The 27,043-nt window shown below is 42.1% G+C and overlaps 5 protein-coding genes across 7 annotated transcripts; 3 read left to right on the top strand and 2 right to left on the bottom strand.

Annotated features, from left to right (window-relative positions):
• Positions 1-796: 796 nt before the first annotated feature.
• On the top strand, positions 797-4,368 carry LOC125980712 (G-protein coupled receptor family C group 6 member A). Its single transcript, XM_049740150.2, has 6 exons — positions 797-981; positions 1,051-1,351; positions 1,634-2,443; positions 2,789-2,992; positions 3,065-3,188; positions 3,343-4,368. The coding sequence occupies exons 1-6, from the start codon at positions 818-820 to the stop codon at positions 4,263-4,265; spliced, it is 2,526 nt and encodes an 841-aa protein (XP_049596107.1). The 5' UTR covers positions 797-817; the 3' UTR covers positions 4,266-4,368.
• Positions 4,369-4,532: 164 nt separating this feature from the next.
• On the bottom strand, positions 4,533-8,461 carry odc1 (ornithine decarboxylase 1). The gene is made up of 11 exons (XM_049740152.1): positions 8,293-8,461; positions 7,396-7,531; positions 7,185-7,313; positions 6,924-7,097; positions 6,655-6,827; positions 6,359-6,575; positions 6,118-6,201; positions 5,860-6,022; positions 5,650-5,765; positions 5,357-5,571; positions 4,533-5,283 (listed from the first exon to the last, which is right to left on the bottom strand). Exons 3-11 carry the CDS (start codon positions 7,275-7,277, stop codon positions 5,148-5,150), a joined length of 1,371 nt encoding a protein of 456 aa, XP_049596109.1. The 5' UTR covers positions 7,278-7,313; positions 7,396-7,531; positions 8,293-8,461; the 3' UTR covers positions 4,533-5,147.
• A 2,559-nt stretch (positions 8,462-11,020) lies between these two features.
• On the bottom strand, positions 11,021-17,565 carry nol10 (nucleolar protein 10). The gene is made up of 21 exons (XM_049740151.2): positions 17,396-17,565; positions 17,175-17,220; positions 16,999-17,097; positions 16,757-16,834; positions 16,641-16,678; positions 16,415-16,551; positions 16,275-16,340; positions 16,106-16,166; positions 15,848-15,933; positions 15,662-15,740; positions 15,390-15,539; positions 15,220-15,286; positions 14,817-14,869; positions 14,575-14,701; positions 13,489-13,568; positions 13,240-13,338; positions 12,683-12,775; positions 12,454-12,612; positions 12,031-12,350; positions 11,802-11,904; positions 11,021-11,522 (listed from the first exon to the last, which is right to left on the bottom strand). The coding sequence occupies exons 1-21, from the start codon at positions 17,459-17,461 to the stop codon at positions 11,385-11,387; spliced, it is 2,145 nt and encodes a 714-aa protein (XP_049596108.1). The 5' UTR covers positions 17,462-17,565; the 3' UTR covers positions 11,021-11,384.
• Positions 17,566-17,571: 6 nt separating this feature from the next.
• On the top strand, positions 17,572-21,901 carry atp6v1c2 (ATPase H+ transporting V1 subunit C2). Of its 3 annotated transcripts, none has more exons than XM_049740153.1 (15): positions 17,572-17,777; positions 18,235-18,328; positions 18,537-18,689; positions 19,007-19,074; positions 19,175-19,254; positions 19,400-19,462; positions 19,568-19,662; positions 19,773-19,864; positions 19,927-20,022; positions 20,153-20,221; positions 20,310-20,402; positions 20,478-20,589; positions 20,814-20,911; positions 20,994-21,123; positions 21,495-21,901. In XM_049740153.1, the coding sequence occupies exons 1-15, from the start codon at positions 17,764-17,766 to the stop codon at positions 21,582-21,584; spliced, it is 1,347 nt and encodes a 448-aa protein (XP_049596110.1). In that variant the 5' UTR covers positions 17,572-17,763; the 3' UTR covers positions 21,585-21,901. The 3 variants fall into 3 exon arrangements, with proteins under 3 accessions (XP_049596110.1, XP_049596111.1, XP_049596112.1); XM_049740154.1 differs by having other exon boundaries at positions 20,502-20,589; XM_049740155.2 differs by lacking the exon at positions 17,572-17,777 and adding an exon at positions 17,800-17,991.
• A 139-nt stretch (positions 21,902-22,040) lies between these two features.
• Positions 22,041-24,031, top strand: kcnf1b (potassium voltage-gated channel, subfamily F, member 1b). Its single transcript, XM_049740156.2, has one exon. The coding sequence runs from the start codon at positions 22,114-22,116 to the stop codon at positions 23,446-23,448; it is 1,335 nt and encodes a 444-aa protein (XP_049596113.1). The 5' UTR covers positions 22,041-22,113; the 3' UTR covers positions 23,449-24,031.
• The last annotated feature ends 3,012 nt before the right edge of the window (positions 24,032-27,043 follow it).

The raw sequence follows: 27,043 nt of genomic DNA on the forward strand, positions 1-27,043 counted from the left end.
TTATGATTCTAAAATTAGCTATGCTTAATGTTGCAAAAGTTATTAAAGTTATAAAATGATGACTTCATTAATCAGATGTGAATCTGGGGAAGGACATACTAATATTGGAGTTGTATTTTTTGTGCAGTGCCTCTATTTGTTCTCTCAGCATATGTTACAGTTAAAGTCCATTTATCACACTGGCAAGGAATCATGTTAGAATTCATTTAAAATAATCATTAACCTTGTCAGAAATTGCTGTTCACCTTTTTATAATTCTAAACAATCAAGATACTTACAGCATGTAAACATTCAATTAATAATTTCTCCAAATAGGACAAAAAAATGTTCCCTGCATTGCATTGAAAGAATGGACGCCATCACGTTGCAATGAGTCGATTTGTTTTAGCACACTTGAACTAACCTGAACTAACAAATGTTGATGTAATCAATAATGTTGCCTGCAAAAAGTATTTTTTTCCCCCAAAGTATGGTTTGCATTGCTTTAGTTTAAAATGTTTCAATTCTGACCTCTACTGGACACTTGAGTGATGTTTTTTAAAATAGATCATTCAAAAAATTAAATACATTGTATGTGTATGTATATATAACCCTTGACGGGCCACATTAAATCGGTCCAGATGTAACCCCAGGGCCTTGATTTTGATACCTGTAGTTTAGCTACCTGTTATGTAACTTCTGCATTACGCTACCGAGTCTCTCAGGCAATACAAAAGACCTTGTCTTACCAAGAGAGGAAGTGACAATAAAAGGCTTTTGTCCTGGAATCTGTTCATATTTTAGCAAGGGAAGCACATGTAAAGGCACATGAGTTAGAATGTTGTTCTTTAGTGTAGTTGTGAGTATAATGGCTGTGCTCCCATCAGAAGAGCACAATTTGCTAAATGCATACCTTCCAGGTGACATCATTATTGGAGGACTTTTTCCAATTCACTTAGAAACGAACAGAACCTCAATACCTGGACCTATCTCCTGCACCCAGTAAGTACAACCTCATTGAAGTATGTATGTAGCTTATACGGATATGATTATTCTTTCTATCTTTTTTAGCTATAGCTACCAAATATTTCTACAATCTCAAGTGATGATATATGCCATTCGAGAAGTGAACCAACGCAAACTTCTACCAAACATCACGTTGGGTTACCACATCTACGACACGTGTGCCGATGTCACCTTAGCCATCAGGGCCACTCTGGAGCTTGTGAAGGGCTGGTCCGACCCTCAAAGATGTTTGCTTCCCCAAAACGCAACGTTAACGCAACCTAAAGTGATGGCAGTGGTTGGTGAAAGGTTTTCCGAGGTCTCGATCGCAGTGTCACGGATTGTCGCTCTGGCTTCAGTTTCCCAGGTTGGTCGCCATTGTAGTTTGAATCATGCCCCATTTCCAAAGTAAAAAGATTTCAATGCTATTAATTTGTGAAAGGAAGGCAATTTGCAAATTTGGTACTGATTTAATAAGATTGTGGATGCACAAGGTTTGTTTTGGTGAACTAAAATGATGTGCCGGGAGCCAGATGGGTGCCCAAGGCCTTTGAGTTTGACACCTGAGCCTTTAAGTGAAATACTTATTTCAAACTATCACCGTTGCACAGCAATACGTACTAACAAGGATTATTCTTCCACAACACAGATTAGCTATGCATCAACGAGCGAGCTTCTCAGCAGGAAGTTGAAGTTCCCCACATTTCTGCGAACAATATCCAGCGACGAATATCAGACAAAAGCCATCGCCGAGCTGGTGAAACAATTCAACTGGAAGTCGGTGGCCATCGTAGGCAGTGACGATGAGTATGGGAAGTACGGTAGCGATCGCCTTTCACAAAACATCAGAGAGATGAAGGATGTCTGCATCGAATTCATCGACATTCTGCCCGGTTATTTTTCCAAGAACGATTCCAAAACCCACGAGAGGCTGGCGGCTCTTGTGGATAACATCAACAAATCAACTGCTGAAGCCATTGTGATGTTCACCAAGGGTCCCAATGTTGAAATTATATTGGAGGCTGCTATAAAACACAAGCTGAACAAAACGTGGATCGCAAGTGATTCCTGGTCCACCTCGACAATGCTAGCTACTTTGCCTGGTATTGAGATGGCCGGCCAGGTATTTGGATTCAACTCCAATCGGAACGCAGTGCCCGGATTTAAAGATTACCTTATGTCCATGTTCAACGGAACAACAAACGGCATCCTGGATTATCACTTGAATCATTACCCGTTTTGTTCCAATGGGTCAGGGGAAGACAGAGCTTGTATATTAACAAACAGCATTCAAGAGACTGGTCAATGTGTGGATATAAAATGCTTGGCCAGTCATTTGGATGAAGATGAAACTTATAATATCTATTTAGCAGTACAAGTCATCGTTGAGGGGATCAGACGCTTAATGGAATGTGACCATCAAAAGTGTAAACGTCAAAATGACTTCACAGCCTTGGAGGTAATGGGTGTATTTTTTTTTTTCATTTTACAACGACTGTTTATATCTTTAAAAAGCAAGCATCCGATAGAATTCTTCCTGAATGATTTTATGTAGCTAAAGAAGCAAACAGGAAGATGTCATAACAAGCAGCATCGGTGAATTCAAGCCCTTCCAGTGGCTTCTCAATGTCAATATGTCAACAAGTCTCTCAAAAACATTTTCTTCATTCTTCTCAAGCACAACTGATAAATTCATTCCTCAAGAGCAATGCCACTGAAAACATTTGTCAATGCAAACGCGAGCGACTCTTATCACAAACCTTTAAGGTCAATACTTAACTTTTGCTCATCTTTCTTTCTATAGCTTCTCATGGCGATAAAGAAGGTCAACTTCACTGTGGAAACAACCCATTTATTTTTTGATAGTAATGGCGACCCCAGTTTAGGATATGACATTTTATACTGGAACACGACACAAAATAAAATCATCCAAATCATTGGAGAATACTGGCCAAATGGAAAAGTGGTGGTCCCACAGGACATTGTGCGAAAAATGCATAGTGTAAAGGTAAGTTTTTATCATGGGCCAAAAATCATGACTAGACCTCCTACTTTCTGATTCTTTGGGCTTCTTAAACAGTTAACAGCTTACAATTGCTCTAAAACATGCAAACCTGGACAAGAATTGAAGAAGCAGAATGTCAAGTTGCAATGCTGCAGTGATTGCGTTCCATGTGCTGAGGGAGAATATTCCACAGAACAAGGTAAGTGTAGAGGTTTCGTCTCACCCCTAGAGGGCGTATGTTTCTTCAGTAAGAGTTAGAATAATATGCTCAGAGCAGATGTTGATGCAGGACACAATCATGTCAATTTTTTCAAGGCGGTGTACTTACTTTTTTTGTTTTTTTGCTCCTCCAGGTGCAGAGTGCAGACGCTGTCGAGACAACGAGTATTCATCTCCACAGAGGAATGAATGCTTGAAGAAAAAAATAGACTTCCTGGTCTGGTCCGATCCCTTCATTATCTTGTTGAGTATTTTGGAAGCCTTGGGCATTCTTCTAACGCTTGCGTTTGCCGTCTTGTTTGCCATGCATTGTGGCACTCCCGTAGTGAAGGCTGTGGGAGGCTACTTGTGCTTTTTGGAGCTCTTTTCTTTGCTAACATGTTTCGGCCTTACCTTGAGCTTTCCGGGGAAACCCACAGCGGCCTCCTGCATGATTGGCATGCCGCTCTTTGGAATCGCCTTTTCTCTGTGCATCTCCTGTATTCTGGCAAACCTGTTGCAGATCTTAGTGGGTTTTCAGTTTAATGTGAAGACCAAGTCCTGTTTGAACAAGGTCAACCAGCCGGTGGCTGTGGTGGCCGTGATCTCCGGGATCCAGGTGGCTTTGTGTGTGCCGTGGCTCTGCCTTTACCCTCCATATCCAACACAGAGGCATTTAAGCAGGACCATCCTGTTGCAGTGCAATAAAGGCTCCATTGAATTCTTCATAGCCATGTTAGCCTACAATGCACTATTGGCCCTGATTTGTTTCCTGTTTGCATTCAAAGGGAAGCAGTTGCCAGATCTGTACAAAAATGCAAGTTTGATCACCGTTAGCATGCTGCTGTATTTGATTGTTTGGATCCTCTTCATCCCCATCTACATCAATTTGTTTGGGGCATACAAGCAAGCCATTGAGAGTGCTGCCATTCTCATTTCGAGCTACAGCATTCTTTGCTGTCACTTGGCGCCCAAGTGCTACATTATGGTGTTTAAGAAGGAAATAAATGATGAGAAAGCCATCGTGGAATATATCAGGAAGCATTATGAGAGGAAAGGGATTGCTCTTGTTAAATGATCTGAACTCACACACCTCTGTTAATGAAAAATAGTGATCATGGATAGAACATGACTCAGGCAATTGTTTGAAAAGGTAATAAATAAAATTCTATGAAAATCAACCAATGGAAATTAGATGTTCAATTTTAATTGTGGTCCAACAGAATTAAGAAAAACAAAACTGACGGGTTTCCCTAGGAGCACTTGCACCATTCAGCCACGAGACGGCGCTATTCAATCATTTGCCTTAGGGTTGTACACGTCGCCAGAATTAACCATCAAGAAGTTTGAACACATTTTTTATTCAACAAATCATTCAGTTCTGCACCACTTTATTACAAAAATACAAAAACTTCCACAAGTTTCCATAGGAAAGCGTCATGAATTTGCAATCCCATCCGTTTTACAACCTACATGTTCTGCGTTCTCCAGAAAATAAGCACAAAAATTAAATTAAATGATCTGAGGAGAAGAGAGGCAGAAGTGTCTTTTGAGTCCCTGTGGATAAATGGTATAGGTTAAGATTTATTTAACACACTACACATGAATTAAAATGATTGGTTTCAGCAAGAAGTTTGATGGAAACAAGTCCGCAATGAATGTTAAGACTTGACATTACTTCCTGAACAGTAAGACAATGTAATGTTTATTTTATACATGAAAAAAGATGGAACCATTCAACATGCATTAATAGCAGCCATTATTTCATAAAACCATCCAAGCAACCAGCTAATTATTCACCGCCACATAGAAATGTTTACAACACTATATCCCTCTCTCCTCCAAATAACTGGCCGAGATTTGTCACAAGACGGAAGAAAAAAAAAAAAAAAAAAAAAAAAAAAAAAAAAAACCTGTTGCTTTATTAAAAGCAAATGATTTCTTGTGAATCATGTTGCCTTTAAAGCACATGAGCCTGAGGGGGCTTAACGGGAATCTCCAAGTTACTCTCTCTTCCACAGCAGGCTGGAACATCAAGTGTGCAGGTGCCCGCAGGAACCGGCAGGCCCTGGGAGCAGATTTGCTGCACATGTTTCCTAGAACAGCAACATGACCGCAGATAAAATTAGCTTCTGCACCGCGCCATACATTCAAGCTTGTAGAACTCACCAAGCTGGCCGCGAAATGACATAGTGAATGTCAGGCTTCTGGAAGCCATTGAACGTGGAAGAAGCCGCCACAGTGTAGGCCCCCATGTTCTCGAAGAGCAGCCAGTCGCCAACGTGCATGTCGGGCAGGTTACACTGCTCCACGATACGGTCAAGGCCATCGCATGTTGGTCCCCAAATACTGCAGGGATACATGGCCTCATCTGGCTTGGACTTCTAGGAACGTATAGCAGACAAAAATAACACTGTTGGTGTCATCTTCTTGCCAAATAGTCAAGTTTGCTTTCAGCTTACCTTGTGCAAGGTTGGCAGACAATGAGCGTGGTCATACAGAATACAGTTGAAGGATCCATACACTCCATCGTTGACATAGTACATGAGGCTTCTGTCACTCGTACCTTCATCTTCCTCTGTCACAAAAATAGGAAACTCAATTTGACCACCGAGACAAGAGGTCACAAATAGCAGTGCATGTCTGGGGGGATAAACAATCTGCAAACTTACCATCAGAACCTGACTCGTCATCCATGAGGACCTTTTTGGCGATAATGTTAACAACCAGGGTGTAAGCCGAGGCCACGTAAAAGCGACCCGGTTCTGCGATGATCCTCACACCGGTGTCAGCGGGGAAATACTTGTCCAGGGCTGGGTTGATTACCGCAGTGATCTACATAGTCAGATTGTTTTGTCAGGTAAATAAGACAACTTTGGCAAAGTCGACGCTCAAGAACTTTTACTATGGAAACAAAAAAAGAAAGATACCTCTTCAAATTTGAGCTCCGTGTCTTCGGAACCAGGAAAACCCCCTCCGATGTCCAAAAGGTTCATGCAGAAGCCCAGATCATGCTAGAAAAGGTAGGGAGTTCATTTTTACAATGCACTTCACTGGACACAATTAACTCAATCAACAAAAGCCACATCAAGACTTAAAACCTTTGGGTCCTCACTTTACTTATTGACACCAGTTGGATCTCATATCTAGTGTATTAAAGTCTTCACTCACCCCTATATCAAAGACACAGCGGGCATCTGCAATAGCTTGCTTGTAGGCCTCAGCATCAGTGCAGCCACTGCCGACGTGGAAGCTGACGCCGATCACATCCAAAGCCAGTTCCTTGGCCCTCTCCAGAAGCCCTCGACATGCTTTAAGTTGGGCCCCAAACTTGATACTGAGGCGGCAAACTGCCTTGGAGTCATCGGTGGCAATACGCAGCACCAACCTGGAAAACAATGCAAAAAAGGAGTTGAGGACGAGACCAATAAGGCACAAAGCTCAACGGCGTTGAGTAAAAGTCATACTTGGCATTGTTATGACAGCGAGCAACTTTCATCAGCTCCATTTCACTGTCAAAAGTCATCATCTGGACCCCGTGGGCAGAAGCATACTTGATCTGAGACACCTGCTTGCAAGGGTTGGCGTAGATGATTCTGCTCGGATCTACTCCCAGAGACTGAACCAGCTGGATCTCGGTCTGGGGGAGCGGAAGAGAAACAAACAAATTGTCACTAGCTCTTATGAATGCTGCTGAAAAATCCATCCACATGTCACCTCTTTCCCCAATAATCACCTTGCTGGCACAGTCAAAACCAGTTCCCAGTGACGCCAATGTTGTCAAAACAACACTGCTGTCATTGCATTTGACCGCATAGAAAGGAGAGACACGAGGAAGTGCCCTTGCCCAACGCAAGTGTTTCTTCAAAACATCCCCCAGGTCACACACATAGAAGGCATCCCTGTCATCCTGCAAGATGGGAGGGAGCACAATGGTTTGACACGCATAATAAGGGCAGCAAAAGCAAGCATGTTTATCCTCAGGACAGGAACTTACCGTCATGGATGACTCATTGATCTTCTGCTCAACAATATCCTTGGCAGAAAAGCCCTCCTCAAGGAAAGAGAAATCAACCTCGGCCGTATTCATGGTTGCAAGAAGCCCTTTAAATGGTCACTCAGAAATCTGGAAGAATGTTACGGTAATTGTTAATGTCGACTACTGTGCTTGTGGCAAAAAAAAAAAAAAAGTGGAATGGAGCACTTACTTGAATACAAAGAGATGGAATTTCTTTGGGTGCAGGAGACCCAAGGTGGCTCACCAGTGAAGTTAAAACCCTTTAAATAAGCCTCAAGGCCAGGGCCTGTTGAGCAATCAGAGTGAATTCTCCTGGAGTGATGATTCTGAGAAAAGATAAGACATTTTTACAATTATTGCCTCATTTTAGGGGGAAAACATCTTCTGCAGTCTAAGAATATGTTTTACCGAATAGCCATTCAAATAAGGCTAACAAATGTACACTGATGAGTTATGCAACGTCGCAATAGTGGAAAAAATACCTTTACGGAGTCAGTAGAACTCGACACCGTTACGCATTAATAAAAAAAAAAAAAAATAAAAAAAAAAAAAATAAAAAAAAATTGGCTCCGCCCAGGATCGATTCCCTCCAATCGCCGAAAAGCCACGCCCTTTATCTTTGAACGACATCAAAACGAACAAATGGAAGATGAACGAATTACGTAAACGTCACTATGCCGGTTCCGTTTTCTATGCCATGCGGCTGATGTCCCCTTAACACAAGAGGTGATCTTAGGCGTGACTCACATTGCACGCTTCATTAAAAGGTATTGCGAAAGCTAAGAAAAAAAAAAAAATCAACACGTCATCCTCATCAGGTTAACGCCTAATTCGCAATACGTGTCCATTGACGGTTAACTAGCAAGCAACAAACTGCAGGTACCCAGTAACAGTCTTACTTTAACTTTCTAATTAATCCTCATATTTCAACATGTTTGATGATCAGTAAGCCGTCGAATTCAAATTGGGGGAAAACGTCACCACAGGGGGTGTTAAGAGCCCATTCATTCTCACGTGCTAGCTAAAATGTCCGTACAACAAAAGTACCACAAAAAAAAAAAACACACACACACATTTGACTTCTTACCTTAAAAAGCATTTACAAAGAGTTTGTCCATTAGACCCGCTGGGGTGTAAAAAAAGAAAGGTTTTTCCTCCAGACAACGGAGCCGCAGCCTGCGATACTCCTCTACTTGACTGAGACTGAAGGCGAACTGGTAGCAGCGGATGTCCCGTCCTGAATTTATAGGGAGCTCGTTGCTATGGCAACATAGCCAGCTGAAACCGGCCTCCCATCCACGTTAGAACCGGTTTGGACTTGTCCCCCCCCCACATCAGCATGGTGGAAGAAGGGGACAAGAGAAACAATGTATTATCGCTTTTTTTTTTTTTGTGATGGGTGATGAAGTGATGCGTTCTGGCAAATTGTGTTGAGATGTTCTCACTTTGCGCTTGATCCCTTTCTTGGGCACGTAAGCGCAATCTCGCAAGAGTTGGATCAACCTTGGGGCATGTTTTGTGGTTGGGAAGAATGAAGTCATTGCATGTGTTGGAAAGGTATCATCTTACTTGACATTTGATTGATTGAACATATAAACACACCACACGGAAACTCAAATGTTTTGAAATAAAAACAATCAATAGTGGTGAGTTCAGTGAGTTATCCAACGCTCTCTATCAGGAACTGAGGGTGGCTGCAGTGAAACAAGTCTGCAGGAAGTGTGGCCACGATTGAGCACTAATGAATTTGCAAGCGCATCGTTGGTATGTTTTGGTTCAAATCACAAGACCAGTAATGATATAAATAGTAAAACCAGGATGAGGTGTTTCCCCTCGCCCCTCTCTCGCTCTCGCAACTCTTCTAAAGTCTTGACCTGTGTAAACATTTGTTAGAGTCATTTGCTAGTAAGGATCGAGACCTGGCTTATGCAAGGATGCGTAAAAGACAAGGATGACAATCCCTGGAGAAATGCAAGAATATTGCAGAACCTGGCTTTGCCATTTTTTTAGCTCTCACTTATCAACACGAACAGTCCTTTGTTGGAGTAAGTGGACACACATTTTACAGCTGATACGTCTAATGGGCTTTTAGTTACGTTCCGTAGAGCGGCTGTCAACAACGTCAGGAGTGCTTCGGTTATCCTGTTAAATCGGTCAGGGAGGTCAGAGGTTAAAAATGACAGCAGGTAAAACCCAGTAAGTCTTGACCTGATTGTACTTAAGCACTTGACTGGCCCAGACTGCTACTTAGAAGACGGCAACTTGTCTGTCTGGCGCTGGACTCAAATTAGAATTTGTTATTCGTGGTGTTTACTCACTGCTTTAACTGTGATCCATTTATCATGTTGAATTGAATGCTTGATTTGCATGCAGAGCCTCAGGCAGCATATCGCCGCACGGATAACTTAATCCAATTAAAATTCTCTGGATACAACATACTTCACCCAGATAGCCACTCTTAAAAACAAGCAAACGTGACTGCCAACCATTGTTCAGTTGTATTAAATCTGCAAATATTGCGATGACAGGGCTATTTATTTCCACTAATAATAGGTTGCCTGGCTCCCAGTAACCCTGCTTTTAATGAAAACAATTGTTATTATGATGTGACAACTGTTGTTCCAACAATTAATGCGCTAAATTAGTTGCTCTTTTTGTTTTATTTACGTTCACTTTGTAGGAACTGGGAAAAAACAATTCAAATCAATTTCAGACATAGTTGAAGCTTCCCAACCAGCCCAATTCACTCCAATAAATATCAAGTACCAACGATTTGTTTATTTTCTACTGATTATATTGGCCTTTCCTTTAAATGTTGAGTTCCTGGGAGATAGTTTGCTTGGCAATGCATTGACAGAAAAAAAAAAATTGACCTCATTTTCACGGAGACATTTTTTGCGCCTTTCTGGTAGGGTGGTCTGAAAGATCAGCAAACTGTCGACATCAGCACATTTGACTGCTTTGATCCTTTTTGGAGAAAGAACACAGATTGACGTACAGCTTTACGGCTTCACTCTGAACAGTAGGGCCTGAAAAAAGTGGAGGGAAAATTAAAAAAAATAATTCCAGGGATGACCCGCACAGACATTTGACAAGTTACTTTGAAAATACATAGGATATTGTCACGATGTCAATATTTATACTTTTGTTGTCATGCCATGGCTTTTTGACTCAATTACGGAACTAGACGAGTAGCACGGTACAAAACATAACCTCCTGATTGCTGATTAGGTTAGGTGGTTGAATGGCGTGCACTGCACTTCCAAATTCCATTAAAAGCCTCATCTTTTCCCATATTCTTTGTGCCAGTGCAGCTTGACCCACTTCTCGCAGACGGCAGTCTGTCGTCATGGTGAAGCACAGAAAACCAAACAAATTTCCCAATATTTTAGATTCATTCTTAACTAACCCATTTTCACTTCTTGTTCAACTTCAATATTGCATACCTTACATTACAAGCTGGCGCTTTTATAACAAATGTCCATACCGTCCATTGTTTGTACACGCAATGAATTCCTCATTGACAAGCTCATCAAGTTAAGCTTGATGGTAATGAGTGTGAGTAGGGGAGGTCCAGGCATGGTTCTACAATCCCCCGCTCAACTCACGCACACGAAAGGAGTTCACGCCACCCATCGCATTGGGGGAGGAGACACAAGCAGTGAGTGAGTTTCCAAGAACTGCAGTTGATGACGGGGGGAAAAGAGAAAACACTCACATTTCTCTCCTCCCCTTCTTTCACTGCTGACGCAAGTAGGTGCTTAACTGCAACAAAGAATACCAACTCTGGTTGGCAAAGAGAATGGGCAAAAAGATTTGTTTGACTTGCTCCAGGAGCCTGGATTTAGTTTTGGCACTGAAAACAATACAGAATATTTCATCAAACATTCACAAATAATTATTGCAATATACAGTCCAGGAAAGAAGAAGAAGAATCTCCAAATATAGCTCGGTCAGTTAGAAAACGATTCACAAATACTATGATTAAAAATGCATTGAAAAAATAAACGCAAATGCTGATAGTCCAGCAAAAAGCGTTTCCCATGATAAAATAACAATGCCATTTTTATCCTTGGTCACTTGACACAAGAGCTACTAAAAACAACAATCTTCCGCTATTTCAGACATCTGTTTAATTGGTGTGACTTTGACTTGCGGGCCGGCAGCTGCAGATGGTGCTCAGTGGCGTCCCCTTCCCCTTCCTCTTCCTCTTCCCCTCCCGCGGGCGCTGCTTAGGTGTCCCGCCGAGCGCCTCAGCTTCTTCCTCTCTTCGTGGTGGTCCCGTTCCGCCTGCTGCTGCTTCTGTTGCCGTTCCGACTGCCGCATACACACGAGACTCTTGTTATTGTACCGCTGTTGCGCGCTTGTTATTTTGTTTTGTTTTTATTCAAGTACTTGGCAGACGTAGGCAAATATTGGTTTAGAGTTTGAGCCAGATTGTCTTCTGGGTCTGGCTCTTTGGCCTTTTCTTCACCACTGAGAAATTGATGTAGCCAGTCGAACTAAAAGTATCCCTCATTCAACAGCATCACGGCAAATCATTGCAAAGTAAATACCACGGGGTCCTTTTGTAACCTGTGACATACATATATTTACCTTTTTCAGTGTAAAAGTCAGCTGCTTGCTGCCCACTGTGGTGTCAGCCACGCTGCTGGTTCCAGAGTACTCCTCTAACTTTAGTCGTTCCTCGAGGGATGTCCTGAGGTACGCACAAACAAACAAACGTTTTCATTGAGCAGGGATAATAAATGCGCATTTGAAGTATTTCATGTTGATAAACTTTGTATGACTTTCCGAATCAAATCCTTGAGGGAATAGGACATACTTCTGTAGCTTCTGCTTGCGGGAGAGGTCGTTAAAACCGCGGAACTCCTCTCCGCTTTTAATCTGATAGAACTGAGGCTGGCTCGTCGTCGTGTTCTCAGCCGCGGCGGAGTTTTTCTGCCCTTCGTCGCTTTTGCTCTCCAGCAAGACCGTGTTGCGGTCGGCGTCTTTCCTTCGCTGAAGCCGGCGGTCTCGGTCCTCCTGCTTGAGCAATCTCCGCTGCTCCCTCACCTCTTCCACCCAGCTCTTGTCATCATCTGAGCTTTCCTCCTCAGAGCTGACTCGACCCTCCTGCTCCTCCTCCTCCTCTTCCTTGGCATCCTAAAAACGGTGGTATTAACATTCTTGAAGGCATTTCAAGCTGTAGTATTCATGCATCCACTCATTTGCATCCTGATCAACGTTTAGCTAAGCGCAGCATCACCTGAGAAGCTAGTAGCCGCAGCTTCTTCTTCCTCTTCTGGCTGACTTTGGAGACGATGGGGTTGAGCAGACGGAACTCCTCGCTCTTCTCGTCCACCTGGTAGTCTGGGTTTTCAAACATCACCTTGAAACGGTTGTCGCCTAAAATGGTGGGCAGGGCCTGCGATGGCAAAATGGCAAAACAAAAATGACGGATTCGCTGGCAAATGCTGATGTCAAAATGTGACTACCTTGCCCTTCTTTTTCCGGGAAGCCAGCTCCACTTCGTCGTCGCCCTCCTCCATCAGCTTGAGAGCCAGCTCCTTGTTGACTTTGGGCAATGCCTGACTCAGGAACATTTGAGAGACAGAAGATTGTTTGCCATGGGAAAATACTTTTCATGTTGCTCTGGCTACATTGATGCTTGAGGGCAAACAGTCTTTGTCAAACATTAGATCGAGATTTTCTATTCTGGAAGAGATTGTAGTGGAAGGCATTCTTAATATAGTTAGTTGTTGTTTTTTTTTTTTACAGTTTTATGAGAAGTCAAGTTTCCTCTGCAGTTGTAATTTCACACTCTGGCACATTGTTGTTTCAATAAATATGATTACCGGAAAATAGCAGCTTCCGAAAGCAAAAAAACAAGCCAGAGCTTAGAAACAATAGTTCTTTTTTCCATCTTTTTTTTTTTTTTTAAAGCTGTGAAGTTTGTTTCTTCAAATAGACATTTGGCACCCTCTGGTCAACAATGTGGTAGAGCTATAAACACGAACTGGAAGAATCTTGTCATGGTGTCGGAATTTCTCACCTTAACCGGCACTCTCTTGGTCCTCTTCTCCTCGATCTTCTGCCGGATCTTGTCCTTGCGATACTCCTCGTACGCAAAAGGATTTGCCATGCTTTTGACCTGAGAATAAAAAAAAAAAATTGCCAAAAGTTGACTTGCATGTCTCATTTAAAAAATAATAATAATAATGTTGACCAGTGTTATATTTCCAAAATGATTCAGCCCAAATCATTTAGCAGCAAAGCCTTGGAATGGAATACTGCAAGGTACCTTATGATACAGCCTGATATCCATGAAATAGCCATGCATGTACGCCCTCAGGAGGGATGACCCCACCAGATGAGACAAACCTACACAACAAGAAAAACAGAGCTAGTAAGCATTTGTGTATTTTGAAATAATGATATCAATGTTCAATGTCTGTTTTGAAACAGAACAGGCATTAAAATACAGAAGGGAAGCTGTTAGTTACTGAAAAGAAAACGTCTTTGACTTCGAATCCTTCATGGATAACTAAATTGACTCACTAATATTGTGGCTGAGCAGTGGCAAAAGCATGTGTCTTCAAATTTGCTAAAGGCACTTTGAAATGAATATGGCAGTGAGTTATTCTGCTGCGTCAGTCCCCTCCTTCCCTCCTAGCCATTCACATGCAACGAGCGACATCGTGCAGCATTTATCAACCCGTTGAATGAAGGAGTTTTCCCATTCTGAAGTGACTCAATGTTACAGAAGAGTCAGCATGCATTGGCTGCCTCACGTTCTTTACTTAAGCTTACGTAACAGGCCACGTTCGACAGCCTCAGTAAATCAACACCACTGCGGCCCACCGTTATTCGACAGCAGCCAACCACTTCTTTGCTTCTTGTCATTTGATCTCTTTACTGCTGAGCCTGCATTCCAATGTTCATTCAACCCTTCCACAGGGGTACAACCCCCAGCCCTCCAGACTCCCTCCCCCACGCTCTGGACTTCTTTGACCCAAGGCCTCAGAAGCTCTGCTCAGCCACCTGTGATTCATCCAAGAACTTCATGAAGAAGTTTGACAAAAACATTCAATTAAAGCACGTCTTTTCTTGTTGTTCCACCATGGTGACCAACATGAACGTACTGTAGCGTAGTAGGTCTAAGTGTTCATCAAAAACAAGGCAAAGGTTTGATTCTGAAAACACTTATGTACAATGTAAGCCACCGAAACATCACAGTTCAAAGCTTAGCATTGCATTTGAATATAGAAACCAGCAATACCGAATGTAAATGTATGGTACTAATAATTTGATAAATAGCATTGATTCTTTCAAGTACAGCTTTATATAGAGAACACTCCGACTGTAAATGAATGTGAGCAGATCTCACCCAAATTATCCAGGTCCTTGCGGGTGACAAACTTGTAGTCGTCATACACGGTGCACTCTGGGCTCTCCTCCAGCTCTTCTGTCAGGTTGTCAAGGAATGAGCACCAACGAGGTGCTGGGCCCAGCGCCTGAACCCACACAAAAGCTCATGTCAGGTCACATTGGTGACTGAACATTATATTACACGCACAACATATGACTACAAAAAAAAAGTGTGGGATGTACACAAAAAAATTCACTCACTGGGATATAGAATGTGTTCATCTTTGGATTTTCATTGGCAGTGAACAGCATACCTAGATAACACACACATAGAAAGCATCAAAGCTTATGCATAAACAGTTTAGTCATGGGTTGGAAGATTGCAGTGTGTTTAAGGTATGAATATGTATTTTTTCTGACTGCCAAAGTGTATGGAACTCTTTCTGTGACAGACAATGAATGTGGCTTTCAACCTGACAAAATGATTGGGTCAAGTAATAGTATTAACCAAACCTACAAGGGGACATGGCACCATCTAGTGGTGAAAGAAAACAGCACAGACACATTCAAGTGATCACATTCAAGTGAAAAAGTAATTTGACTGGAGGCTTTCTCAGTTGTTAGTTTCTTTTGTTTTCATTTGATACTGGAAGGGTATTCTCACCTGAGTGGGGGTACATGCAAACATCATTAATGTTGCTGTCAGGCTGGATGGAGGAGAACACCTTGCCCTGTGGTGAGCACAACAAAACTCATGTTGTGCAGTCTGTGATTTTTTTTTTTTTTTTTTATACAATGAACTTCTACACATCTACTGTTCTACTCATGTCTTACAGTGTCTTTGTTCCAGATTTTTAATATTTTAGGGTCCGCTGACACAACCAGGTCCATCGGATCATGGAAATTGAGAGACTTGATGGGCAGGTTATAGAAGTGGTCTTTCACCAGCAGCGGTTGGCTGGAGCGCAGGTCATACAACAGCACCTTCGGTGAGGAACACAATGGTCAATGTATTTCACTCTTTGAGGTGTGCAAGGGGAGGTGAAGATACAATCTTTTACTCTAAGGCTTCTTAACATCAGCCATTGATGGATATTCTCGCATACCTGTCCCGTGCTGGTGCCCACTGCCATAGTGAGCGAGCCGTTGAACTTCAGCGCACTAATTGAGGGCAAACTCTGAACTCTGCAAACAACACAATGAACGGGACAGAATGGTCACATCTAATTAGATGAATGGCAAAAAAAAAGACAGCCATCTATGAGTAATGTCAAAACTGCATTTCTACGTACTCCATTCCTTCTGTGAGGCTGCTCAGCGCGCAGTCCAGAAGGCCCACTCGCTTCCGCACGCGAGGGTCCCAGCATTCCACCTTTCCCTAAAAACCAAACAAGGGATATTACCAGCTCAAGAAATGTGAATGACTTAAGAAACAATTCCAATGTTTTTTACTGAATAAACATGGCAATTAGCCTTCTGAAGAGCGTCTTCCTGTGTTAAATGATGAGTTGGAATAAAATAAGTTTTTTATGAAATGAGAATAAACGTACCTCAGATGTTCCACTGGCAAACAAATAATGGACAGGGTTGATATCACATACTGTGTGCTCCCTGGTTGTTGTCAAGGCAAAAATAGGATGGAACAGAAAGAAGAAGCATTGACACTTAATGCAAAGTGTAAACAATTGTTTTTACTCCTAAATGCTTTGGTACACTCACACAGCATCTGTTTGAAGTGAGTTGAGGAAGCGACCTTGTTCAAGATTCAGTCTATAGATGTCTGAACTGGATGAAAAAGAAGCATTAGAATGTGTCTGAGTAGTGTCTTGAAATCTGACAGCTATCGAAAGTTTACTCACCTACAGCCAACGAAATAAAGGTCACAAGAGGGGTAATGGTAAGAAAAATCCCGACCAAATTTTGGAATCCTTGTTTTGTAGTAGTGACCGTGCTGGGAATGAAACTCCACATAACGGTCGGTGCGCAGAAACACAAGCTGAGGACAAAAGGAGAATAACAAAACAACGTAAGATCAATTACACGTGTAAAACAAAAAAAACATCAAATTAAATATTCCACAATTACCTTTGAGTAGTCATCAGACAGTATGTCAAACGTCACAACTAAGGGAAGGACAGAAAACAAATGAAAATGTGGCTGTTAATGTAATGAGCATTAACATTATGTGAATTTTTGTTTACCGTCAGAATCCAAGCAGCGTTCAAACTTCAATGAAAGATGGTAGGTGTCATAACATCGAATCCTTGGCTTGTAAGTCCCTACAAACATCATGCAGATTAGGGCTGGGCAATCACATTTCATCATTATTTCAATTTTGCATTTTCATGATCATAATACCATTTGATTGGATAGAGTATGGCTGCATCTTTTGTCATGTTTATGTTTAACAACATGTAAAAGAATTTCTACTTTTGACCATTACCTGCTGCCAGAATGAACTGTCCATCTCTGGAAACCTTTATGGATGTGCACACTGTGGGCATCTCAAAGTCCTGGATGAGCTCAATCCTGCGCTGGATGTCTTAAAAGTACAAAAAAAAAAATTGTGACATATCAAAACTTTTTAAGGACATGCTTATTATTACATGTACAACTTACCAACATCGCTCTTTTGCAATTGTCTTTTCTTACGGTCTGACAGCCACTGGATGGTCAAAAAAATGTTTTTAATACACCGATGCTTTGCTCATTTCATTGTTTGAATGGAACTAGTTTGACGGATAACGTTAGAAAATATGAGAAATTAACTGAACACATTTCCAAAACATTTATAAGTGTGGATAGCTGCTGAGCTAAAAATGTCAACTTGTGCTTCTTACCTCTGGAAGTGACTTTCCATAGCTTAAATTATAAATTTTGACATCGTTCACACTTGATATCTGCATTTTGAAACTTTGACAAAGCGGCCGAATTCACGTAAAACACCGGTGAGCTGCACACAACGCACGTTGCGCTACCGGAAGTAAACGTACGTCTTACAAATGTGTCCGTCAAGAAACGAGAGCAACCTGCGTGCGGTCCGGTTGCACTCACTTAATGAAGTGACAAAGTTTCGAAAATAGCTAAAAACGCTACTGTAGGCCACAGGCTTATCAAATATCATCGCCGTACCGCACTACATTGGTAGGAGTCGGTTTTGCCTTTTTTTTTTTTGTTCAACAGCGAAAAATTGGCGTCCCCGTTAAGTATGTCACTGACCAGGTAGGTACCATGGACAGCGACAAAGGCTGTTTAAACCGGAAGACGCGCTCATAAACAACTCAAAGGCTTATGAAAAAAAGGACAATTTGTTCTATTAAAACAATATACATATACAGTATAAAACAATTACCACAAGTTCATGCTACATATAAAGATCAATTTGAAAATGATACAGATTATAAATATGATTCATCTTCTCTTGCTTCACATTCAGGTTTGTTTTGATTTTACGCGACATGATTCGCAATGAAACTTGCATGTTTATAAGTGGAACTTATGATATTGTGATTGTGACCTAGAATGACATAGTACAAAATTTTATTACAATGGAAATATTTAATACCATTTAAATCTAAATAGGATATGCTTACAACCTTTAGTAATACGCTTTTAAATTGATTTCAAACATTGAAAAAATAATGATAATTGGAACTGTATTGGCTTCATATGACTCTAGAGGTTTGTGGGCTGGCTGTAGTCTCGTGAGGCAAACTCTCTGCACACTTCACTGTGGAACACTGACACAGGATCCCAATGAAGATAACTTGAAGGTAACAGTTTTAACCTTAACATTTCTATTTTTGTTTGACTTTATGAAGACGTTTGTTAACCAAACAATCCAACTGAAAAGTATCAAACCAAGTTTGAGTACGTGCTTTCCACATAAGAATCTGCATGGCTTTGTTGTTCTCCATTCTCAATGTGTTTGCTTTGCTCTCTCCATTTTTCTTTTTCTCTCTCTCTCAATTTTTATTGGAGGTATTTAATGACGTTGTGGAAGTCATGCGAGACTTGTGGTTGATATCTGTCCCATTGGATAAGACCAGTGTAAAGAGTGTTGAGAAACTTCAGCACATCATTGGCAAGACTAACCACGCATCTTGCTACAAATTCACCATTCCAGATCTGAAGGTTGGTGAAGTATGTCGTTTTCAGTTTGTTTGTTTATTTGAGGACAGTGAGGGCAGTTGAGGATGGTTTGGTGTTTGGTGTCCTTCTCTGGTAAAGGAAAAAAGATCAGGTTGCTGTCTTCGCTTTGCTGCAAAATTTACATCTGACCCAGTTCACTCAAGGTGATCAGTGAGTTCCTTAGCCTGGAGTTACATCTTAACAGAAACTTTTCTAATTCATAACTTGCTTGGTTTGAACGGCCAGACTCACAAAAAGGTACCGTGACATTTTTCAGAATACTCGTGTGTACTGGTTCTTTTTATGTTTGGTTCCTTTAGGTTGGAATACTGGACAGTCTTCTCAGTGTGTCAGATGAACTCTACACACTTGATGCCTTGACTGAAAGGTAAAAAAAACATTTGAATCAAAATAGAAAATTGTTTCAATTCATTTGGTACATTATCAGTGTCCGCCGTTCAACTCACACACAATTGTTCTCATTGAAGTGTTTTGAACAAAACATGTCAGTGTATGAGAGAAATGATGGAGCAAGACGAAGTGATGGCAAACGTCTTAGCCGACGGAGGTGAGTCACACACACGTTCATGTTGAAAAGGTGTTGGTTACACTGTCGGGTTAATGAGATGCATAATCACACACATAGCATCTGGAGCTTCTGTTATCATTTCACATTCATGTTACCTAATCCGTCAAATACAACACTCCAACAGGCCAGAACACAAAGCCGAGAGACCTCCAGTCCCCATTTAAGGACTACATGAAGTCTCTGAGAGGTATTGATCTTCTGTTCTATGATGCTGTGCCTCACTGTGTTTACAAAATAACAGCTTTTGTTACAGCAGCTAAAAATATTTTGTCTTTCTGTATTTTTGTGTTAGTGGGCATTCTAAACTATGTGACCAACTTCCATTGGGACAAGGCCAAGTATCCCACATCGCTGCCTCTCTCCAGCCTGGTAAACATCATCAATAAGGTACTCATGATGGAAAATAGCTATGAAGCAAAACCAAACAAAGCTGATTCTACACGAATAATAATTGCCATACTGTAAAATGACCTATTTGCTCTGGGTGTTTATGTCAGGAGGTTTCACAAGTGGAAACAGAATTAAAATCCCGAGCTGCTGTGTATAACAGTGTAAACGCAAGCTTGCAGTGCCTGGAGCCCACATCCGGGTAAGTGACATCATTTGTGGATGATACATACATGTGTTTAACCTATAACCATATCTTTTTAGAGGGAGTTTGCAAACATGCAGCCTGAACGGTATGGTGAGGAGAGAAGACCTGGTGGTGTCAGAATACCTCACTAGTTTGCTGGCGGTGGTGAGCAGGTCAGCCAGATGACGGCCACTGTGTAAATGACTCATTACATACTTAAGTGATATGTTTCGCACTTCACCGAATGTCTTAGTATGTCTTTTTTATGTGACATTGTCAAATTTCAAATGTTTTGGATCCCAGGGGGGACTATGTGAATTGGGAGCAGAAGTATGAATCATTGTCAGAGTTTGTGGTTCCTCGGTCAAGCAGGTGAGTCGATGCCCACAAAATATTTTTAAATGAACGATCCTGTCATTCTAAATTGAAGCTTTCCATATTTTTTCTGCATCACCATCAGAAAACTCTACGAGGACGGAGAATGGGGCATTTTTTCAGTGACACTTTTCAAACGAGACGTTTATGAATTCAAAGCCAAAGCTCAGGAAAGCAAGTAAGACGGACAGAGGGCTGGAAAATGCAGTGGTAGAATAAACTGCTGTTATCTGTGTTGTTTACCATAGCGTAGTATGCAACCTATATACATACGTAGGTTCACTGTACGCGAGTACTGCTTCGACCTGGAGGAGAAGCAGCAACGGGAGTGGAAGGAGCTCCGTGTTCATGGAAAACAACAATACGTGAGTTTTTGAGGGGTTTTTATATTGTCATATTTTGCACACTTCACCCTCCTGCGTTGATCATCACTTTCTGTGCGCCAATTTTAAAGAGAATGAGAGGAGGTGCTTGGATTGGCTGCAAAGTGTGTTCACGCCCTCAACGGCGCAAAGCACCCATTTCTAACATGTCGGTTTAGGTGTGTGAGGTTGAAATGGATTAACCATGTGTACTTTTCATCTTTCAGGGCGTGTTTGTGCATTGGCTGAAGGTGAATTTTAGCCAGGTGTTTATGGCCTGGATTCATCTGAAAGCAGCAAGGGTCTTTGTGGAGTCAGTTCTCCGGTGATTCATCCATTTTTCCATGTCAGGTTACGATTCATTTGTCGTTTTGACTTGTAGTCCCCTTTATGATGTACGCCTCCAGGTATGGATTACCTGTCAACTATCAGGCCCTTCTGCTTCAGTCAGACAGGAAGTGTTCAGAGAAACTGAGACAAGAACTTGCCTCATTGTTCTTGCATCTTGACCCAACCGCCAATGTCAGCGAGACGGACGTAAGAAATAAGCTATAGTGTCTTTTGAATTGTTGTCTCAAAGCGCATTTGGCAGCCTAACCCACCGGAGAATTCCCCGGTGGTCTGGATTAGCCGCTCTCGGCCGGCCTACTAATTAGTTCATTTGCCTCGCAGTTCTGAGGAGCGTACCGTGCTGCGCTTGTCTTTTCTTTCGGTACTCCAGCTTTCTCCCACGTCCCAAAAACGTCCTTCTTATGCCAATTGAAGATTCTAAATTCATAGTCAGGTCAAGATAACCACAACTTCTGTACTTTGTGAGAACAGAACTTTATTTGAAAATACGTTGTACAAGCAGTAGCAATATTTTTTTGTGTGTCAGCTGATTTATGTGATTCATGTGTTTCTCTCAGGTGACCTGTGACATTCCAGGACTCTTCCAGCAGGAGTACTTCTCCTACATCTGCTTTTATGTTAACACCAACATGCTGGACTTCAGCTAATGATGAGAGGAACCAAACATGGACAATATCTTATGGCCAGTTCAATTCAGTACATTATTATATTCTGCACTGACAGCAATTGTGATCCACATGACTGTTTTGCTCGCCAACATTTTGGAATGATTTCGCCCTTAATGGAGAAGTTAGCAGGATTTCTGGTTGTCCTGGAAAATTTAGACACAGTAAATGATTAGATACTGAAGTCCAGTGTTCAAGAGGTGTCAAGAAATGTAATGCGGCAGCCGAGTGGTAGGGGGCATAACTTCTTTCCTCTACGTATACCTGCTTTGGTAAATTAAACATTCAATCAAACGATACTCCATCTCTCTCGCTCTCCCTCTCTCTCTCTCTCTTTTCCCCCTCCCCTCTCTTGCGCGTGCAAGAAGAGACACACGCAAGCTGTGTCATTCCGTCTGTCAGCTTTGGAGGAAAAATATGTTTCCCAAGTGATGTGCGTCCACCCTACTTAGAGCGCGTGACCTTTTGCGCCACACTTCATTTTGTCTGTTCAAACAAAACATTTATAAAAATGTGGACGATTCCGAAGCCAAGATACAGAAGCAGTTCGTGTGGTGAGCCTGAGATCACTGTGAACATCGGCGGGGTCCGAGTGGTGCTTTTCGGGGATGTTTTGAATCGTTACCCGGAGAGCAGACTGGCCGAGTTGGTCAACTGCTCATCAGCGCAGAATGAGGAACTTATTTCGTCTCTTTGTGACGACTTTGACCCGGGGCAAAAGGAGTTTTATTTTGACCGAGATCCAGATGCCTTCAAGTGCATCATCGATGTGTATTACTTTGACGAAATCCACATTAAACCTGGCATTTGCCCCATTTGTTTCATCAAGGAGATGGAGTTCTGGAAAATAGACCAAAGTGCGTTGGATGAATGCTGCAAAAGTTATCTGAGCGAGAAGGAGGGGGAGCTGAGGGAGATAGCGAGCAAAGTCAAGGTGATTTTGGAGGACATGGAGGTGGACCAGAGTGCAACGGGCACTCAGAGGTGCCAGCGCTGGTTGTGGAGACTCATGGAGAAGCCTGGTTCCTCTTTCCCAGCGCGCGTCATTGCCATCGCGTCTTTCCTCTCCGTCCTGGTCTCAGCGGTGGTGATGTGCGTGGGAACCATCCCAGAATTGCAGGTAACAGACGCCGAGGGAGAGCTCGTGGAGCACCCGACTTTGGAGGCTATTGAAACGGCGTGCATGCTGTGGTTCACCGTTGAATACCTCCTGCGCCTGGCTTCCTCGCCCAATAAGTTACACTTTGCCCTCTCCTTCATGAACGTTGTGGACTTCTTGGCTATTATGCCTTTCTACGTGGTCCTCACGCTAACCTCCCTCGGCACCGCCTCCATGATGGAACTTGGCAACGTTCAGCAGGCGGTCCAGGCGCTGCGCATTATGCGCATTGCGCGCGTCTTCAAGTTGGCGCGCCACTCGTCGGGACTTCAGACTCTCACGTATGCGCTCAAGAGGAGCCTTAAAGAGCTGGGGCTGCTGCTCATGTATATGGGCGTGGGTATCTTCGTGTTCTCCGCTCTGGGCTACACCATGGAGCAAAGTCACCCTGAGACTCTGTTCAGAAGCATTCCACAATCCTTCTGGTGGGCCATCATCACCATGACGACGGTGGGGTACGGAGACATCTACCCCAAAACCACTCTTGGCAAGTGCAACGCGGCCGTGAGCTTCTTGTGTGGGGTGATCGCCATCGCCTTACCCATACATCCCATCATTAATAACTTTGTGGTGTTCTACAACAAACAGCAAGTTTTGGAGACTGCAGCCAAACATGAAGTGGAGCTGATGGAGCTCAAATCTGGTGGAGATGCACGCAGAAAAGAGAGCGACAAAGACGAGCCCTAGAATGATGCTAATGAATAACATGTTCATACTTCAGTGTAAAGACATAAACAGTGTGAAATGTGTGAGCAGGGTTAGACAAACATTAGCCTGCCGTCCATTTTTGAGCAGCGACTAAAATTGTATAAGCTTGTAATTTGTTCGTGGGTGGCAATGCAGGAAAACAGGTTAATTTAACCTCTTGGCATTTTTGGTAGCATTTTTCCTCTAAAATGTGGTTGATTAAAGTTTGCATCACTTGCACAGCTGTTTAAAAAAATCATACTATTCGTATATGTACAGTATATATACAACATTTATTTACCTACACTCATGTACATGGTTTTAATGTGGCAAATAAATGTAAGGTGAAGCGTGTGAAAGTATCCTCCAATTTTTGTATACATATAAATATTCGTTCCTAAATGTTTTTGTTTTTTTTGAATAATCACTGAGTTGGCCCTCTTGACCTGTCTAGTGATATAATCTTAAATTCATGTTTATATCCAAACTTTTGCCTTGCGTGTCACACGTTCCGAAGCAACGTTCTGGGTGAAAGCGTCGTCCCCAGCGGGAAATTTATACACCCACACACACTCTTACCACATCACCCTTCACCCCCCCCCCCCTCGCTCTCTGCCGCTCACTCCTTCATCCTTGCTTGTCAGCATGACTTGTGAACTGGCAGTAATATGTAAAGCTGTCATATTTTAATACTCAATATTGATTAATGACCACACGTGACATAAAGCAGTGTTTAAGCCATATCAAGATTTGCTCATTCCCGCTCAAGTGTGCCAGTGGTGTGAGGATGATTGACTTCAACCAAATATAGCACTTGATATGTTATGCATCACTGACCATTACAGATGAGTCATTCCTTTACTGTGAGGCACATAGCTTGTACACTAACTCGTTGCAAACTGTCCATGTGGTGATTCTCACCGCAAAGTACATCCACATTTGATCAATGCCAACCTGCAAGCAAACATGTCAATAAGAGGTTCGACGAGGAGAGTTTTCCCACGATTCTCAAAGTCCAGAGCATGTGTGTGTGTGTAGGCGGAGGCCTGGGTGGAAAGGTAAATACCGATAATTAATCCCCACTGGTCAGTGATGGAACTGGGTGGGCTGAAGAGTTTGAAGACTTTTATCACACTTTAACATAACATGTTTTTTGTTCTGTCAATGGCGCATTATTTTTCCCCCCCACAACGTTTATGGTTTAATTGGCTCCACGTTAGAAACCAAGGGTCATATTTGATTCCGTCGCTGGTGGCAATCAGGTGCTCTCTTTCTTTCATTACCAGCTATCGACACACACTAATGAGGAGTGCAAAGAGAAAGTGGAAAGGAAAGCCAAACAAATGACACAGAGGTCATTTTGACTACATAGATGTATCTGACTTTCTGCACAATTCTAAGCTGAATCATTTGGGAAAAACTGTCAGAAAGCTAACGACAGTGTTTTGAAAATGCCTTGCAAAAAAATTCCGTGCAAATCTATTCTTCTAGTCTCGATTCTGTGACAAATACAAGGTGGTGGTTACATCCCAGATGTTAGACCTTCTCACAGCATAGCAATGTGCAACCCGCCTGCCAATAAATGCAAATAAAATCCAAAGAAAGCAATGCCAGAATGTAGCGAGAATCATCTGGAAACCGAGAATGTCATCAGCAAAGTATTCGTCAGAATTTTTTCAGCAACCTAGCTGCCTTTTCACTTTTATGATATTCTCTGAACGGATCCATCAGCCGCATTGGTCCCTAGTTGTCATGGCACCAGTCTTGCGCTGCCATTATTCAGTCTCAACCAAATCTCGCTTTTAAAATGGACTCCCACATTGAATGCGCTCTTACTTTCTCTTTGATAAAGTTGACAGAAGGGGAAATGCACATTTCAAGAATGAGTCATTGCAGATATTTAGAGGTGATGTTGAACTAGACCTGGAAATAGGAAATAAGCCTACCTGGAACAATATGAATCCACAAGTATTCACATTCATTCTTTCTATTTCTATCCTGCTTGTCCTCATTAGGGTTGTGCCGTATTGAAGTACATTTTGAACTGATTAGTCAGAGAGCCCGTATTCAGCAAATGTTTTTTTTAAATAGAGAAAATGCACATATGCGTAGGAAGAACATGCCTCGCACCACACAAATGTTCTAATGCAAATCTGAACCCAAACAAAACAGTCATTGTGATCAAGCGCACTTCAACACAACCACAAATGACCTGAAACATAAATGCGACGTCTTTTGTCATTGTACAAATGCTGAAAGCATCCCAATGAAATGGAGCTGGAAAATTTAGTACAGGGTTGAGATGCATGAAGCAAAAATGGAAATGGATGCAATAATACATGAGGGAATAGTGAAGTCAGGACACGGACGGTACAATGGTTCACTTACCTGACCTCTGTGCTGGCAGCGTGGCTTCAATTACCACCCAGTCACTGCAGGAAGGAAAGTGTGAGTGGCAAGCAGTCCAGTATGTAATTTGCTTTTTTTCCCCCAAAGTCAGCGATAAACTTCCAGCAAGCCTGAGAAGAAAATGCAGAGATTGTAGCGACAGGATATCAAATTTAAAATCCAATGTCAGAATAAAAATGGGTACATTCTGTCATTATGTTAAAACACTTTTTTTTCATTTCACCTTCAGAAATGGCAAATAAAAGTTATGACTCGGGAGGTTACTGCGATTTGAGAGGCATCATTCAATTCACGTGTTTGAAAAATCCATCCCGGCGGCCATGTCCATCTCATCACCACCTTTCTGTGGTTGTGATGAAAACACAGCACTTAACCGTGTTAAACTTTGTGATGCATCGGGGGCAAGTCAGGTTTCAATGTACTGAAGAAGTAGAGCGGAATAAAATGCTACAAAAAGTCTCAGACACTTGACTTTTCTTACATGAGCATTAAAAACAGCAAGCACAATTATCGACGTGGAGAAAAGCTTTGTAAGAGCAGCAGAAAGGTGACATTTCAAACATCCCCACTTTTCCATGCAGAGCGAGCACTCATCCCCGCCCTCCAATTGATTGCATTGTATTCCCACCATTTAGTCACAGCGTGGTTATTCTCCAACTGGGCACTCTTCATGTTTCACTCATTGACTTTTGCAAAGCACTTACTGCATGATCTTTCTGCAAAGGCCACAGCTGGCTGGATAGCCGTCTGAAGAACCTGTTTTATGGCAGGCTTTGCGAAGGTGAAATTTGAAAATCCAAATCTCGGGGTTAAGAAGCAATACTCGCTATGATGGATTACCTTTATAGTTGAGCTGGTCTGTGCTGCGTGACTATTAAAGATAGTTTTTAGGGAAAGCGCCAAGGACATGAGGGGAAAGTCAATCACATGGTTGAGAGGACTTCATTTTCTCAATCATTTTTTTTTTATTTTTTTTTTACCCCTCTTTAAAATGTCACTGGCTGCAGTGCAGCTTTGGGTAAACTATTTCAAATCATGGTTCATGGTTGGAAGCAGATAAAACAAATTTGGCAGGAAGGGTTTACAACTGATCAATATGACGACCAGGCGTATACCTGGAGAACGATACTCTTGAATATATCTTTTTTTTTTAATTGCCAGCTGTATGTGTTTGATCCTCGGGTCG

The sequence above is a fragment of the Syngnathus scovelli genome, chromosome 14, assembly GCF_024217435.2.
Source record: "Syngnathus scovelli strain Florida chromosome 14, RoL_Ssco_1.2, whole genome shotgun sequence".
Classification (NCBI taxonomy): Eukaryota; Metazoa; Chordata; class Actinopteri; order Syngnathiformes; family Syngnathidae; genus Syngnathus; species Syngnathus scovelli.

Coding starts and splice junctions, on each gene's coding strand:
- LOC125980712 (XM_049740150.2), top strand. CDS start 818: ATGTTGTTCTTTAGTGTAGTTGTGAGTATAATGGCTGTGCTCCCATCA. Junction 982..1,050: donor GGACCTATCTCCTGCACCCA/GTAAGTACAACC, acceptor TATCTTTTTTAG/CTATAGCTACCAAATATTTC. Junction 2,444..2,788: donor ATGACTTCACAGCCTTGGAG/GTAATGGGTGTA, acceptor TTCTTTCTATAG/CTTCTCATGGCGATAAAGAA.
- odc1 (XM_049740152.1), bottom strand. CDS start 7,277: ATGAATACGGCCGAGGTTGATTTCTCTTTCCTTGAGGAGGGCTTTTCT. Junction 7,098..7,184: donor TCAATGAGTCATCCATGACG/GTAAGTTCCTGT, acceptor CCCATCTTGCAG/GATGACAGGGATGCCTTCTA. Junction 5,572..5,649: donor GTCTGCCAACCTTGCACAAG/GTAAGCTGAAAG, acceptor ATACGTTCCTAG/AAGTCCAAGCCAGATGAGGC.
- nol10 (XM_049740151.2), bottom strand. CDS start 17,461: ATGCAGATATCAAGTGTGAACGATGTCAAAATTTATAATTTAAGCTAT. Junction 16,552..16,640: donor TGTCTGATGACTACTCAAAG/GTAATTGTGGAA, acceptor TTTTGTCCTCAG/CTTGTGTTTCTGCGCACCGA. Junction 16,341..16,414: donor CTTTATTTCGTTGGCTGTAG/GTGAGTAAACTT, acceptor TTTTTCATCCAG/TTCAGACATCTATAGACTGA.
- atp6v1c2 (XM_049740153.1), top strand. Junction 19,075..19,174: donor CTTGATGCCTTGACTGAAAG/GTAAAAAAAACA, acceptor TTCTCATTGAAG/TGTTTTGAACAAAACATGTC. Junction 19,463..19,567: donor CTACATGAAGTCTCTGAGAG/GTATTGATCTTC, acceptor TTTTTGTGTTAG/TGGGCATTCTAAACTATGTG.
- kcnf1b (XM_049740156.2), top strand. CDS start 22,114: ATGTGGACGATTCCGAAGCCAAGATACAGAAGCAGTTCGTGTGGTGAG.